This window comes from Nannospalax galili, unplaced genomic scaffold, assembly GCF_000622305.1.
Source record: "Nannospalax galili isolate Female #2095 unplaced genomic scaffold, S.galili_v1.0 scaffold1723, whole genome shotgun sequence".
NCBI lineage: Eukaryota > Metazoa > Chordata > Mammalia > Rodentia > Spalacidae > Nannospalax > Nannospalax galili.
In genome coordinates, this window is record NW_008349072.1 from 611,743 (window position 1) to 626,574 (window position 14,832).

General features: G+C 49.9%; 1 protein-coding gene across 9 annotated transcripts in view; it reads left to right on the top strand.

Annotated features, from left to right (window-relative positions):
* Nucleotides 1-14,349, top strand: part of Ppp6r3 (protein phosphatase 6 regulatory subunit 3) — a 111,563-nt gene extending 97,214 nt beyond the window's left edge. For 3 of the 9 annotated variants that reach the window (XM_029570002.1, XM_008846309.3, XM_029570004.1), the window contains 5 exons: nt 366-472; nt 1,888-2,038; nt 8,840-8,857; nt 9,125-9,244; nt 12,287-14,349. In XM_029570002.1, the coding sequence (XP_029425862.1) occupies nt 366-472; nt 1,888-2,038; nt 8,840-8,857; nt 9,125-9,244; nt 12,287-12,338 (448 nt within the window). In that variant the 3' untranslated portion in view covers nt 12,339-14,349. The remainder of the gene's footprint in view (nt 1-365; nt 473-1,887; nt 2,039-8,839; nt 8,858-9,124; nt 9,245-12,286) is intronic. The other 6 variants (XM_029570003.1, XM_029570005.1, XM_008846319.3 and 3 more) reach the window with 3 other exon arrangements.
* The last annotated feature ends 483 nt before the right edge of the window (nt 14,350-14,832 follow it).

Here is a 14,832-nt window from a genome sequence, read left to right on the forward strand (position 1 = left end):
TCTGCTCGTGGCATTTAGCAGGACAGAAGGGAAAAATGGCTACCTCAGGAGCTGGCTCTGCCACCGATAGAATGAGAGTAGGAATGCATTCCTGACAGGCAGCTCTGGGAGGTACAGGCAGACACAAGGTGTAGAACCTGACTTCCCCAAGTGTGTGAACTCCTGTCTCACTTTCCTCCAGTTTAGTTGCTGTTAGTTAGAGTGGGACAGGTCGGCACCTGGCCCAGTGTCTCCATTGCCCCCACAACAGAACTCTGACTTCATGATTCCCTGAGTGTTGGCATTTGAGCAGTAGCCACGAGCCTGTCTCCTGTGCCACTCAGCACGTGCCATTGCTAACATCTGAATGCTCTTTTTTCCGAAAGCACGAAAGACTCTCTAAGGAGTAATTCTCCAGTGGAAATGGAAACCAGCACCGACCCTGTGGACCCCTTGACCCCTGCTGCAGCTGTCCTGGCCACACAGCCAGAGGGTAAGTACAGTGTGCCGCCATGTGCAGAGAGCAGGTAGAGGAAACCAGACCAGACTTTGCCAGAGGGTGCCAGGAAAATTAGATGTGGGCTGTCTCGCTCACTGGGCTTCTCAGGAGACGAAATGGAGTGTTCTAGAACCACTGTTCTGTGGTTCTAGGAGTATGCTCCAAGGCTTAGTCCTGTCAGTGGTCAGGCCAGGACCCTAGAGCCAGTGAGGAGAAGGATCTTGACCCACAGTACCCAGGGCAGAGAAACCAGACCAGACACCCATCCCATGTCCAGGTGCCCCTGGAATTGGCTTTGCTAAAGCCCATTCTAGGCTGTGGGGCTGGTCTTTCCTCCCTTGTGAGCAGGTGAAGTGGTCACAGATGTCTGCATCCCAGGGCTGCTCGCCTGTGTTTCTTGCATTGACTCAGAACCTGCTTGCAGACGTATGAACAGGGATTTGGGAGAATGTGGAATGGACAAGGGTGTGCGGGGGAGTAGACATGTGGAGGCAGGAGCCTGAGAAACGAAGCAGTGAGTTTCTGGGAAAAGAAGGAGGCTGCCAGCAGAGGTCCCGGAAGCAGGACCTGTCAGGAAAGGAGACAGGCCAGTGGCTGTGGGGATGTGGCCTCTCCCTTAACACATTTGAACCCACAGACGTTCTGTCAGAGCTCCACTGGCTGGTTCTGGTTTCATTTCTGTTGCTGTGGTAGAACATCCTGACAGGGCAACAGAAAGTTGATTTGGCTTACTATTCCAGTTTACAGTCCGTCGTTTCCCAGAGAAGGCAGGAGCTCAAGTAGCTGGGCTGTCACATCAGTCAAAGAGCAGAGAGCATATACACATGCTTGCTTCCTCACTACTGTGGATACTCAGCTAGCTTTCCCCTCCCTTAACCAGCTCAGAGCCCTGCCCATGAGATGGTGCGCCCCTGACACAGCCAACCTGATCTAGATATTCCTCATTAAGACTCTTCCCAGATGACAGCTGAAACTACCCGTCACACCCAGTCTGGTGAATGAGGAAATAGAGGCATAGACTAGAGCACCTCTACCAAGGGTTTCACAGTTAGAAAACTGGGCACCAGGTTCAAGGCCAGAAGCTGACAACTACAAGCTTGTCACTAGCATATCATGCAGCTTCCTGTCATAGAGCAAAGGCAGACAGATCCACGGACACACTTCCTTGAGCTCTGGAGTGGCCCTAGGAGCTGGGTCTGCTAGGAGGAAGCTGGGAAGGTATATGGGACTCCCAGCCCTCCACTGAGAGAGCCAGTGCCCCCCAAGAACTTAGCCAGGCAGCCCCAGGCAGGCATGTCACTCTGACCATCTTCAAGCAATAGGTGTGGCTCAGGTGTGGGAGTCTGCACAGAAAAGGGGCAGCCGTTGCGAGTTATGTGTGGTGTGTGACCTTCCACTCTGTACTTTAGTGCCAGGCAGCGTGGCCATGGAAGCCAGCTCCGATGGGGAGGAGGACGCAGACAGTGCGGACAAGGTAACTGAGACCGTGATGAATGGCGGCATGAAGGAGACACTCAGCCTCACTGTAGATGCCAAGACAGAGACTGCGGTCTTCAAAAGGTAACCAGGGCCTGGTCCTGTAGCGGCAGCCTAGTAGGGGGAGGAATAGAGCAAATGCTCTCCCTTCACTCAAGAGTGCTCAGATTTCAGCTCGATCACAGTCAAGATGGAGAATTCAGGCCCCTAAAGTGCCTTTTTCCCTGTGTGTGTCTTCAGAAGACTGTGACTTGCAGATTGATGTGTTAAGATGATCAGTACATCTTTGTATTGGGGCTATAGAGCTGCCTCAGCAGCCTACAGACTGACATGGACAGAGACCAAAACCAGAGTTCTTTGACTGGGTGTGGAGCTCACACCTTGGTTCCCAGCACTGGGAGGCAGAGACAGTCACTGTGAGATCAAGGCCAGCCTGGTCTGTGTATTGCATTTCAGGCCAGCTTGGGCTTTAGGTAGACCTTGTCTACAAAAACAAAACAAAAAACAACTACTACCAAAACCCTCACCAGACTTCTTTGGAAACTGACATCTATCTCACTTCTGTGAACTCATGGGCTAGAAAAGGAGCCATAATGGAAATTTAACATTTCACACTGTGAACCGATAACAGAAACACTAGTATCAAGTCTTAGGGCCTGCAGCGAAGGCAGTGGAAAGGTCTGAATCCTTTCACTGATCACAGGAGACAACCACAAGACAAAACCACCTGCAAGTGAGATGGATTGTGGAGCACTGCCGTCACTGGCCTCCATGCGGATACTTTTCCTTTAAAAGCTAGCAGATGGGCCGGAGAAGTAACTTAGTCGGTAAATGCTTGCTTTGCATTTGGTATAAATATCTGGGCATGGTGACACATCATAGAATCCCAGTGCTGGAGCGGCAGAGACAGGATCCCTGGGGCTCACTGACCAGCCAACCTAGACTGTTTGGTTTGGCTCATGTCCCAGTGAGAGACCCTATCTCAGAAAACAAGCTCATAAGGAATGACAGACACCCAAGGTTGAGCTCTGGTTGAACACCCCCCTATACATACACAAGCCAGGACCAGGGAGGTGGCCCAAGAGATAGAGGCACTTGCCACAGAAGCCTGCTGACCTGAATTTGAGATCTGTGGAGCACTTGGTAGGAGGAGAGCACTAACTCATGGAAGTTGTCCTCTGACCTCCACACATAACACACATTGCACACACGTCATCATCATCAATTAAAAAATTTTAAATAGCATACCTAACCCAAAACGATGTTTAAGTTACAAGCCTGTATACTATCAGCATATTATGTGTGGTGTGGGACCTTCTGCTCTGCAGGTGCTTCTTGTCAGCAGCAGCAGCTGGTGCTCCTGATGAACACAGCATAGAAACACAAAGATCCAAAGATTTGAAGTAAATAAAATGCTCATTGTTAGGAAATTCCATGTGAATCTGTAGATAAGAATTAAAATTTAGGGACTGGAGAAATAGCTCAGTAGTTAAGAGCAGAGGACCTGGGTTCAGTTCCCAGCACCTGCATGGTGGCTAACAACTGCCCATAATTCCAGTTCCAGGGAATCTGATGCCCTCTCTGGCCTCCGAGGGCATTACACACGTGTGGTACACTTAGGTCCAAGTAAGCAAAACACTCATACACATAAAACAAATATAAATAGATTTTAACAAAAAATGAATAGCAATGTTTTGCAAGTTTATTGGATATGTACAAAAATCACTTTGTCCTATAAACCAGTAGGGTTCTAGATGTGTCTTTTTTTTAATAAAAATATGAGAACTCATCAGTAACTACGAATTTTAAGGAAAAAAGAATTAAAAACTCACTGAAATATGTAATAAAGACCTGAAATAAATACTGAGATTTGCTAGGTTTATTAATGGAAGGATGTCTTTGACATCTCAGCAAATCGATGTGTAGAATTAGTGAAATTCCCATCACCCCTGTGAAGAGTTTTCTGGAAGTTGATACATTTCTGAAGAGCAAAGAGAGCCAAGATCATTTTGTAGACAAGAGGTCAGGGCTTTACCACATTCAATCTAAGGCCTCTTAGTAAAGCAGCTAGCACAGAGCAGTACACAGAGAGTCCCTCAGCCTGAACTTGGCTCGCTAGAATGACTTACAGTCCAATGAGAAGAGCAGACTCCTGGGAAACCTCTCTCCCTAGAAGAAAGATAGAAGCAGGCTTCTTGTCTTGAGGTGACCTGGGGTGGACCTCAGGAGACAGCATGAGACTGTTTTTCCTATTTGGGGATGAAACTTTTTTTTTTAATGTATGTGAATGTATTGCCTGCATGTATGTGAGTGCACCCGTGTCGTGCAATGTTGCAGAGGTCAGAAGAGGGCTTTGGATTCCTCTGGAACTGGAGTTCAGGATGGTTCGTAGCCACCATGTGGGTGCTGGGAATTGAACCCAGGTCCTCTGCAAGAGCAGTCAGTGCTCTTAACTGCTGAGCCATCTCTCCAGCCTCAGGTGAAACATTGTTTAAACATAAAGAAAAATATTAGTGGATTTATTTAATTTCTAATACTGCAAAAGACACACTTAGATGAAAAGAAAGCCACAACCAAGAAAGAACATAGAAACTTCTATGCTGGAGCAGAGAAGACCAGATATCAGGGAGGTGGGGAGCCTAAGGGCTTTCACCGTGCTGACTCATGCCCTATATGTAGTCTGATTCCAGTCTGAAGTTCTTCCAGGCTATAGAAAGTTCAAAGACTGCCTGGGTTCTGTGGTGGCTGTGAAGTCTTCACTCTGAAACCACAGAAGTCTTAAAAAAAAGAATAGCTTGCTTACAGATAAGCAAAATTCCAAAGCCCTATGTAAGCTAATACTACTGAATCCTAGAATACAAGGATGCTTCAGTACCAGGAAAATCTGTTTATAAGGTGCCACACTTATACATGGTTAAAACCATGGTAGAAGTAAATTTCTTTAACTTGGTAAGAATTAAACACCTGGGACTAGAGAGATGGCTCAGTGTTTAAGAACACTGACTGCTCCTACAGAGGACCTGGGTTCAGTTCCTAGCACCCACATAGTGCCTAACAGCTGCCTAGGACTCCAGCTCCGGGGCATCCAACACCCGCTTCTGGTCCCCTCAGGCATTACACAACATGGTACACTTACATATATGCAAATAAAACACTCATACACTTAACATTTTTCTAAAAACGGAGCAGCCAGATGCTACAGTAGGAACTAAATTCAGTGATGTGTCTCAGGTGTGTCCTCTTTGAAACATGAGGGAGGACAGCTGCCCACAATCACTGCTGTGTCCCTCGAGGTGGTGAGGGAGACTGGGAGGAAGCTGTAAAATTTAGCCCGTGGTTTGCAGACACGGTGCTGACCTACATACTGCCACATTAGCAGCCAGCACCTAGTAAGAATTCAGCAACACTGGTCAGAAAAACTAACAAGAGACCCGTTTTTTAAAAAATGAGTAACTTTACATCAGAAAGAAGCAACTAAATAAAGAATAAAGAGCCAGGGTATCATTCACAGAGCACATCATTTTGTCCATTTAGGATTTGTTGTAATGCAGATCATTTGCTCTAAAATTCAGGTATAAACATAAGGTTCCCAGCTTGTCTAGATGATGAAAAGGGGCAGTCGGGACCCAGCCTGCCACCCACAAAGTCATGCTACAGAGACACAATCCTCAAAGCTCTGGTGTTAGTGGGGGTCGTGGGGGAGCTGGGCCACTGTGATAGAAGAAATGGAGGGGAAGGTTGCTCGGTGATAGAAGCCTTGTCCAGCATGCACAAGGCCCTACGTCGGTCCCCAGCGCCGTTAGAAAAGGAAGAAAGGGAGGGGGGCTGGAGACGTGGCTCAGCAGTTAAGAGCACTAACGGCTCTTGGAGAGGACCCAGGTTCGATTCCCAGCACCCACATAGCGGCTACGAACCGTCCTTAACTCCATTTCCAGGGGAATCCAAAGCCCTCTTCTGACCTCCGCAGCACTGCATGACACAGGTGCGCTCACATACATGCAGGTGATACACTCATACACACAAAATAAAAATAATAGCCGGGCATGGTGGCGCATGCCTTTAATCCCAGGACTCGGGAAGCAGTGGTAGGCGGATCTCTGTGAGTTCAAGGCCAGCCTGGTCTACACAGTGAGTTCTAGGACAGCTGGGGCTACAGGGAGACCCTGTCTCAAAAAAGACAAAAAACAAAACAAAAAAATAAATAAATAAAAATAATAAAATATTTTTTAAAAATTTTTAAAAAGGAAGGAAGGAATTAGCTACTCCAGCCAGAAGTCCCCTGAGCACTTTGTGAAGCAGGGTTAGGAGGAGAACAGGCTGGCAGGGCTCAGGGGTCGACTTGCTGAGTGAAGTGCTGAGAAACTGCAAGGACTTCAGTTCAGATCCCAACATGCACGTGAAAGGTAGGGACAGCTGGGGACTTGGGCAAGCTCCAGTTCCCTGGGAAGCCTGGCCCGGATAATGAGTGGAAAGCAGATGGGGGAGACAATCTGACGTCAGCCTCTGGCCTCTGCGTTGCACACACGTGGGCAAGTACACACTCGTAGACACAAGACACACCAGCATTGCACAATGAGGCGTGCCTGTTGTCTCAGCACCCAGGAATCAGTGTGTTACCGGGTCACACAGTGAGACCCTGTCTAGATTCCAAACACTTTGCACCCTAAGCTCCTTTCTCTGGCCAACCTGTGAGATGCTTCCAGGTACAGAAGCAGGGGCTAGAGCTAAGCTGTGGCCACATCTCTCAGGGTAGCTAGCAGAGGAAAGGCTAGAATATACTCTGATCCATGACAAGAAAAGGCTATTTTTCCAAACAAAGCCAGATATTCACATCAGAACTAGAACCACAAAAAGTGAGATGCATTTTGTGGGCATGGAGTTTCAGCTGATGGCTGAGGACAGGTGGGAGAAGCATGAACTTCATGGACTCGAGGCTGGCGCTTACTATTCCAGGGACCCCTAGATCAGAACAGTGCCAGGGACCAATCCCAGCACTCAGGAGTCCCAGACAGAAGGGTCGCTGTCCACTCCAGACCTGTCTAGAGTTTGTTTGTTGGGGGTAGGAGCTAAAGACAGTTTCATAGAACCCAGGCTGGTTCCAAACTCAGCTTGAGGATACCTTCGACTTCTGATCTTACTGCCACTCTTTCCCGACTGCTAGGATACAGGTGTGGTCCACCACACCCTGTCCATGTTGTACTGTGGACAGAACCCAGGACTTTATACTATGCAGGTGCTCTACCAACTGACGCATATCTGCAGCCCACATAGTGAGTTTGAGACCAGTCTGGGCTGCACACTATGTCAGACCCTGACTCAAAAGGAAAGGAGGAAGTGGATGGGTGTAGGAGGGGAAGCCTAAACCAAAATGAGCAGCAGCACACTTCACAGGCAAGTAAACCAAAAACACTTTTTTGTTTTTTTGGGGTTTTTTTGGTGTTTTTGAAACGGTCTCCCTGTAGCCCCAGCTGTCCTAGAACTCGCTTTGTAGACCAGGCTGGCCTCAAACTCACAAAGATCCACCTGCCTCTGCCTCCCAAGTGCTGGGCCAAAAAAGTAAACTTCTAAGTTACTACAGAACCATTTGCCAGGGCAGTACAGCTCTCTCCCCTCCCTCCTAGACCTGAGAGATTGGAAGGGGACTCAGACTAAGTGCTGGTGGGGAAGGCAGGTTGGAAGGAGAGGCTTTCTTGATAGAAAGATGGCCCACATGCCGGGCTTTTAATCCCAGCAGTCAAGGCAGAGACAGGTGGATCTCTGTGAGTTCAAGGCCATCCTGGTCTACAAAGCGAGTTCAAGGCCAGGTGGGGATACAGGAAGACCCTGTCTCAAAAAGACTGAAAGGAAGGGGGGAAGGGAAGGGGGAAGGGAGGGAAAGAAAGAAGACCCACAGCTTCCTTCTGGGCAGCAGCCCTGAGAAATGCCCACACTGGCCTATTGCAGCCACCTGGCTGAGACCTGGAGGAGGTGGATGGTGGTTTGGACACTCGTTACTGTAGGGAGTCACAGAGTGGTGGTGTTCACTGTGGACGTGGTATTCTACAGGATCACGTGGAGCTTCAGATGTGCTAATTCAGAGAAACAGACTGAGGGTTCAGTGCCTAGGCCTGTGGCTTGGATTAAAAGCACACTGATGAATAAGTACATTAGGACAGTTGCCTTGAAGGGCAGGAAATAGAAGAGGGGATGCTTGGTGGCTCCATCCCCAGCACTGCAGAGAAGAGTGAGTAAGGAACTAGGTGATTCACATGGTCACCAAATTGTTAGATTGTAATTGGTTCATTTTCCTACTTAAAACTATATGGAACCATCTGGAAACCACCTGAAGTCATTGTCCTAAAATCAGGTATTTTGTAAGCAAATCCAGGGCAAGACTTGGCTCTGAGGGCATGGCTTTCCTAGGAAGCGCCTTGAATTGGGTGAAGTGTGAATCCAGGCAGAGCAGACATGTCTCCAGCGCAGTCAGGAAAGCATCTGCTGTCCTGTCCACCGAGGGCCCTGCAGGGTAGGCGCCTGCCGCCCATGTTCCATGCTCCCCGAGTCCCCTTCGCCGGCAGCTCTTGTCGGTCCCTTGCCCTTCCTTCCTGGTGCCTGCTCTTCATAAGCACCGCTGGACGGCAGCAGAAGTCTTTCTACCTGGCTCAGCAGTGGGTACCTCCTCACCCACCCGAGGCTGCCAGCCAGGGAGCGAGTGAGTGGTGGGCATGGCCTTGAGCGCTCGGTGGAACTAAAGGCTCGTTCCTTCAAACAGGTTCTCTTCACACCTCCACCGACTCTGCGGGGTGCCTATGTGCAGTCGTGGACATGTTTCCCCAATTCCTCATTTCTAGGAGTGTTCTGAAACTCTTGTACATTTCTTTTTCTGTTTTGCACACTTGGCCTCAGAGTGTTGAAGTCCTGCCGGTATGTACGGTGACACGGACCGCTCTCTCTCAGACACCAGCCACATTACATTGACCCTCTTGGTTCCCACCTGTGTGTGGCCCTTTCCTCTCGTGGTTCCCCAGTCACTGTCTGCCTTCCTGTGATCCTTCCACCTTGAGCATGCTCAAGCCCCAGGGCTTGCCTCCATGGCAGTCATGACTTCAGAGCCATTTGCATGTGACCTCATCCTCTGGGCCTGGACATTGTGCCTGATGTGTGACACACCTGTCATTCTTTCTCCTGTAGTGAGGAAGGAAAACTGTCTACCTCTCAGGATGCTGCTTGCAGGGATGCGGAGGAGAGCCCAGAGCCCGCAGAGGCCAAGTGCGCAGCCCTCAGGCCCCCCAGCAGTAGTCCCGAGCAAAGGTAATCGCCCGTCTGCCTGTACCCTCCCAGGCCCACTCTGCTTGGTGTCTCCTGGGAGGTAGAGGGGTGCCAACCCCTGGGGATAGGGCCCTGGAATGTCTTTGCGACTGTGCCCAAGCCTTCACAGTGTAGTGGTGCTGTGGCATTTCTTGGGCCTTCAGTGGTAGGTGCCCAGCTGAGAGTGTCTGGCTCAGAGATGGGTCCTCAGGAGGGAACTGCTCAGGACATAGTCACCCTGTTTTGAAGGCTATGATGTGGATGGTGTTGAGCCTCTTAGGACAAGGCTCTTTCATGATCCTGTGAGGGAAGTAGGCCTGGATACCACCAGGGAACTTGGCTGAGGCCCTTTCTCTGTCCAGCCTAAACACTCCCAGACCTCTCAGGAGCCCTTCTGGGGTTGATCCCCAAGGGCTTGGATGTGTCTTGAGTGTGGCAATCCCACTCTCGGAGCCCTAGGATTTGGAGATGGTGTTTTCTTTCTCATCACCTTTTGCTTAGACTGAGCCAGTGGTCTGAAGGGATAGGGCCAAGCCAAATCCTCAGGTGGAGGGCCAGCACCTGTCCACGTGGCCATGCAGGTAGAGCCAGGTTGCCTTGGATCCATCCATAGGAGCCTAGGCCCGAAGATGAGTGAGGATGTGCCCTGGACAGCAAGAAGCTTTGCTTAGCACTTCCCAGAACTCACTTTTCTGATCAAAAATATGTGAGACATGTCCCTCCATAAGGTTAAAGTGGCATTTAAAGCTATTGTAGAGCATCTTACCTCTGGGCTAGACTCTCCTGGCAGGCTAGGCTTGGCGGAACACAGTGGCAAGAACCAGCAGGGGCTGCCTCTTACTCATCAGGAAGCCTCTGTCTTCCTGCAGCAGCAGGCCCTCAGAGATGCTAGGCAAAGGGGCTGGAGAGATGGCTCAGCGGTTAAGAACACTGGTTGTTCTTGCAGAAGACCCGGGTTCAAATCCCAGCACCCACGTGGCAACAGCTGTCTGTAACTCCAGTCCCAGGGCATCCAACAGCCTCTTCTGACCTCCGAGGGCATTGCACAACGGACGGGTGCACTTAGCTACATTCGGGCAATGCACGCATACACATAAAAATAAATATTTTTTTAAAAAACCATTAAAGCTGGGCATGGTGGCACATGCCTTTAATCCCAGCACTCAGGAGGCAGATGCAGGCAATATACACATTACACATAAAATTAAAAATAAATAAATAAAATTTAAAAAGAAGAAATACTGGAAATAAATTTTTTTATAAAAAGTCAAGTTTTGGTTTTGTGATTTTAAAAGAGCATGTAAAGTTAATTATAAACAGTATTTGAGCAGGCTGGCTTTAAGAAGGCTTTGGGGGAGGCAGATGACCCTCCAGTCCAGCAGAGTGCCTCACAGTTTGGGCAAGTCCCCTCTTCCCTGGGGTTCTCAGTGTGTCTTGAAATGTCCCACAGGTTTCTGCTTGTTTCCTCTGCCCTGAGGCCTGCCAAGAAGCAGGCCAGTCTGGGGAGTTTGTTCTCGGTAAATCAAAAAGGAGGCTGTGGGGTTGTCCTGGGTCTGCCTTGCAGACCTGTTTGCTGAAGACTCCTACTTGGGCTCCTCTGGCTGGAAATGTGGCATGAAGGGCCTGGGTCTGGAGGGTGAGCCACAGAAAGTTGGGGCAAGCCAGCAGGACAGGCATGCTCCCTCCATCTGCCTGTCCTCACTCGCCCCTGTCAGGGCAGCCAGTCTATAGGCAGGAGGCCATGCTCAGGAGGGGGCTGCAGGACCGAGTGCAGGAATGGAAAAGGTGTTCTCCACACAGGGGCACCCGGCTGGTGCCAGGGGAGGCCGAGGTACTTCTCTGTGTTTGGAAGCAGCCGGTGGGGTGGGGAAGATGGCAGTGCCGGCCTCCCTAGGGCCTGCTGCACGCTCTTCTGCCATGCCCTGGGCTTCCAGGGCTATTCACTGTGACCCGAAGGGTTGGCTTGCCGCCAGACCTGGCCGCACCAGCGCTTGTCCTGCCTGTCGTCTGCTTAGTTGCTGAGCCCGTGTTTTGCCACACCAGAGAGAGCGAGCCGCAGGGGAGGCATTGTTGTCCCCTTCTGCGGAAGAGAGCAGGCCAGGAGGTTCAAAAAGGTGCGGAGGAGCACGCAGCTTGAGTGGTGAGGTCAGAAAGGTGCGGAGGAGCACGCAGCTTGAGTGGTGAGGTCAGAAAGGTGCGGAGGAGCACGCAGCTTGAGTGGTGAGGGCAGAAAGGTGCGGAGGAGCACGCAGCTTGAGTGGTGAGGGCAGAAAGGTGCGGAGGAGCACGCAGCTTGAGTGGTGAGGGCAGAAAGGTGCGGAAGAGCACGCAGCTTGAGTGGTGAGGGCAGAAAGGTGCGGAGGAGCACGCAGCTTGAGTGGTGAGGGCAGGCACAACCTAGTTCAGTCTGGCTCCGTATTCTCAGTCCTTGTGCCTGACACACTGAGGCACCATCACGTCAATTAGCATTAGAATGGGGCCCTCTTGGACCCAGTTTGTTGACAGTCCTCCAGGACTGAAGGCAGTCTAGTTGAAGGGCATTTGTGTGCTGCCAAGGCCTTTTAAATCCTTGCTGTGCCCTAGAGAAGCTCTAAGCGCTCAGTGTGTTTTGGCAGGAAGGCCCAGTCTCCACATTCATTTCCCACTTTGTTTCTGTGCTGTCTGGCTCTTCCTCCTCCCAGGTTAAAGCAGACGTTTGCTTTGTGGGAGCAGCTTAGCTAGGTGTCCCCTTTGTTTTCAGTGGTCACCCTGGTTACAGATGTTTTCGCCTTTTCCTTTCCTAGTAGCAAAGCCCTGCTCGTCATGTGAAAACCGCTGTGCACCCCACTGTAGCACAGATCAGAGTTTTGAAGCTCTGGGAGCAGCAGTCTGAAAGCCCAACTGTTGTGCACATGTGTGCCTGCAGTTCTGAGGGGCTGAGTGAGGGGGGCTTCCACACCTGCCCTACCACCCTTGGCAGCCATGTTCCCTGGACGAAGGGCGGGCAGAGCTGACCTTGCCTGGCTCAGCTTCAAGCCCCTCAGGTGTCTGTCTCCTTCCCCGTAGGACTGACCAGCCAAGTGCACCAAGTGACACGTCTGTTAATGGCCCTGTATGACGAGTAACATCTGTGCTGCTGAGTGAGGACTGCAGGCCACCACCACCCAGGGGCTCTGGAGGGGTCATCAGAGCCACCAAGCCGTCAACTGCTGCAAGGGATCAGGACCAGCAACCTTTATATTCTAGATTCTAAGACATTGTACAGACAAAGTGAGAAGTGTAAAAATATTGCACATGGACAAATATCAAGATTTTTTGCGTATGTTTATATTGTATTGATCTAAATAATGGGCAGCCTGTGAAGCCGGATCTTGCTGCCATGTAACAATAGCAGTAATACATAGTTCATATGGCTGTAAGAATAGTTTTATAAAAGTGGATACACAGATCTATTGTATTTGAAGCATATTTGACAATTATTAGTGTGACCAAAGTATTAGGCAGTCTCCACACATTTTTCACCTTGTACAAAAGTCTGAATTCATTTTTCTTCCAGGTTGCCAAGGAGTTGTCGATGGAAACGCTCTCCAAGTGTCATTTTGGTTGTTCTGACTTACAAAGTGATTTTGAATAAGAATCTTTGGTGTTCTTTTTACATCCGGTTTTGGTTGGTAATTGTTTTCTGTACTGTTTAAAGTGGATCAGAAACGTAAGCTTGTTGGTAGATTATTTATTGCTGCGACCTAGTTGACGAGTTGACGTTCTTGTAAAGCCATACGCTCTCTTACAGTCTTGTGTGCTTGAAGCGATCCTGAGGTGAAACACTAGTTACTGGAGTGCACATGGCTGTGCTTTGGGTCTGTTCCTTTATTTGGTTTGGTTTTGTTTTCTTTTGGTGGTTCTTCCGCCTTTTAACCCATTCACCAAAATGTGTCCCATGTTAACAAGCATCCTCAGTGACCACTTCGGAGCGGTCTGCATCCACACTGCACCTAAGTCACACACGCGAGTCACCAAAACACGCGTGCTGCTGGCAGAATTGGAGCGCGCTCGTTTTACAGGCTAGTGGTTTAAGTAGAATCAAAATCTGGCACCTAAGCATGTCCCTTGTTTACTGTACCTTGTGAGGTTTTCACTCGTAAATTCTGAACCAGTGTATTTTTTATAGCTGGTTTGTGTATATCCAGTGATTATGAATACTAATTCAACGTCATTTATAATTTTCTATGTCAATATAAAAGACACCCCAGCCTTCTCCAACGGTGGAAGCAATATATCGTGTATTGTCTGGTGAGAGGGTAAGTCGCCTCACCTCTTGCCCTTTTACATGCAAATCAGTTTTTCATTTCTGTAATAGAAAATTATTCACGTATTTTTACATCATTTGTTTTTCCTGACCAGTATTTAAAACCAAAAGGATATTCTGAAAAATGGCCAACGAATTTTTCAGAGCCTGCACCACAAGCAGTGGGCCTCCATGGCACCGAGTGTGGAAATAAAGAGTCAAACGTCCGGTGCCTTATTCCTTGTTCGCTCTTCACTTTAGACAGTGCAGGGGCTGCCTGGGGCTGCTGCGGTGGCCTGGCCTGGCTCACCAAGCTCCGTGGGGCAGCAGGAAGCCGTGGGACTGGTGGCGAGGGGCTTTGGTGGCCATGCACGCCGGCTCAGGACCCTCTGCAGAGCTCTCAGGAGACCGTGCTCTCTGGAGCCTGGTGCCACCAGAGGACGTCTCCTTCTGCTCCTCTCAGGGATGGCGGACACGCGTGGCCCAGACCTCACATTGCTGATGCAGGGATGTGTCTCACCCGGTGGCAAGCAGCAGGGTTTGGCCCTGTGTCGCCCACACTGCCTCCACGCTGTGGATTGGGCCGGCTTCTCCATCCCACTGCCTGCTGGGAAGGAGCACTTGGGTGTTGTCTGCAGGCAGGACTTCTGTTTGCTTGTCTTGGGGAAAGCTCCAAGGATGAGAAGAGTGTGTGGGGTTGGAGGGTGTCAGCCAAGGCCTGTGGCAAGTTCCTGCTCCTCCTTTCTGTGTACTGGCCACATAAATTGCAAGACTAACATGTCTACAGTACAATACCTGTATTAAAAGTAACAGCAAAAAATAAACCTGATTCTTTGTTTCTAGAGAGCTCCTCCTGTGCCTTTCATGGGCTTCAAAAACCAGACATGGTGTGGGGCCAAGAGAGCCAGTGTGGCCAGCCATTAGTGTCACCTGCCCTCAGCTCCTGGGCACACCAGCTCCTGCAAAAGAAGACACGGGTACACTTACCTACGTGCAGGCAGTACACACACAAAAACAAAAATATTTAAAAAGGGATGCTACACTTTTAAGTGATGCTAGGCTAGGCTGAGTGCTGGCATCCCAGCACCTAGGAGGCGGCCACCCTGGGCTAAGATTTTGAAATGACACGTGCTGCTCAGAGGTCAGCTAGGAGTCTCTCCTCCTACCACCTGGGTCTCGGACCAAACTCAGGTTGTCAGGCTTGGCAGCAAGCACCTTTACCCACTGAGCCATCGTTAGAAAGTTTGCATTTCAGGCAGGTGTCTGTCCACACAGTCCAGTCCTTGGTCGTCACAGCCCACTTCAGGCATGCATGACGGTGTCACCA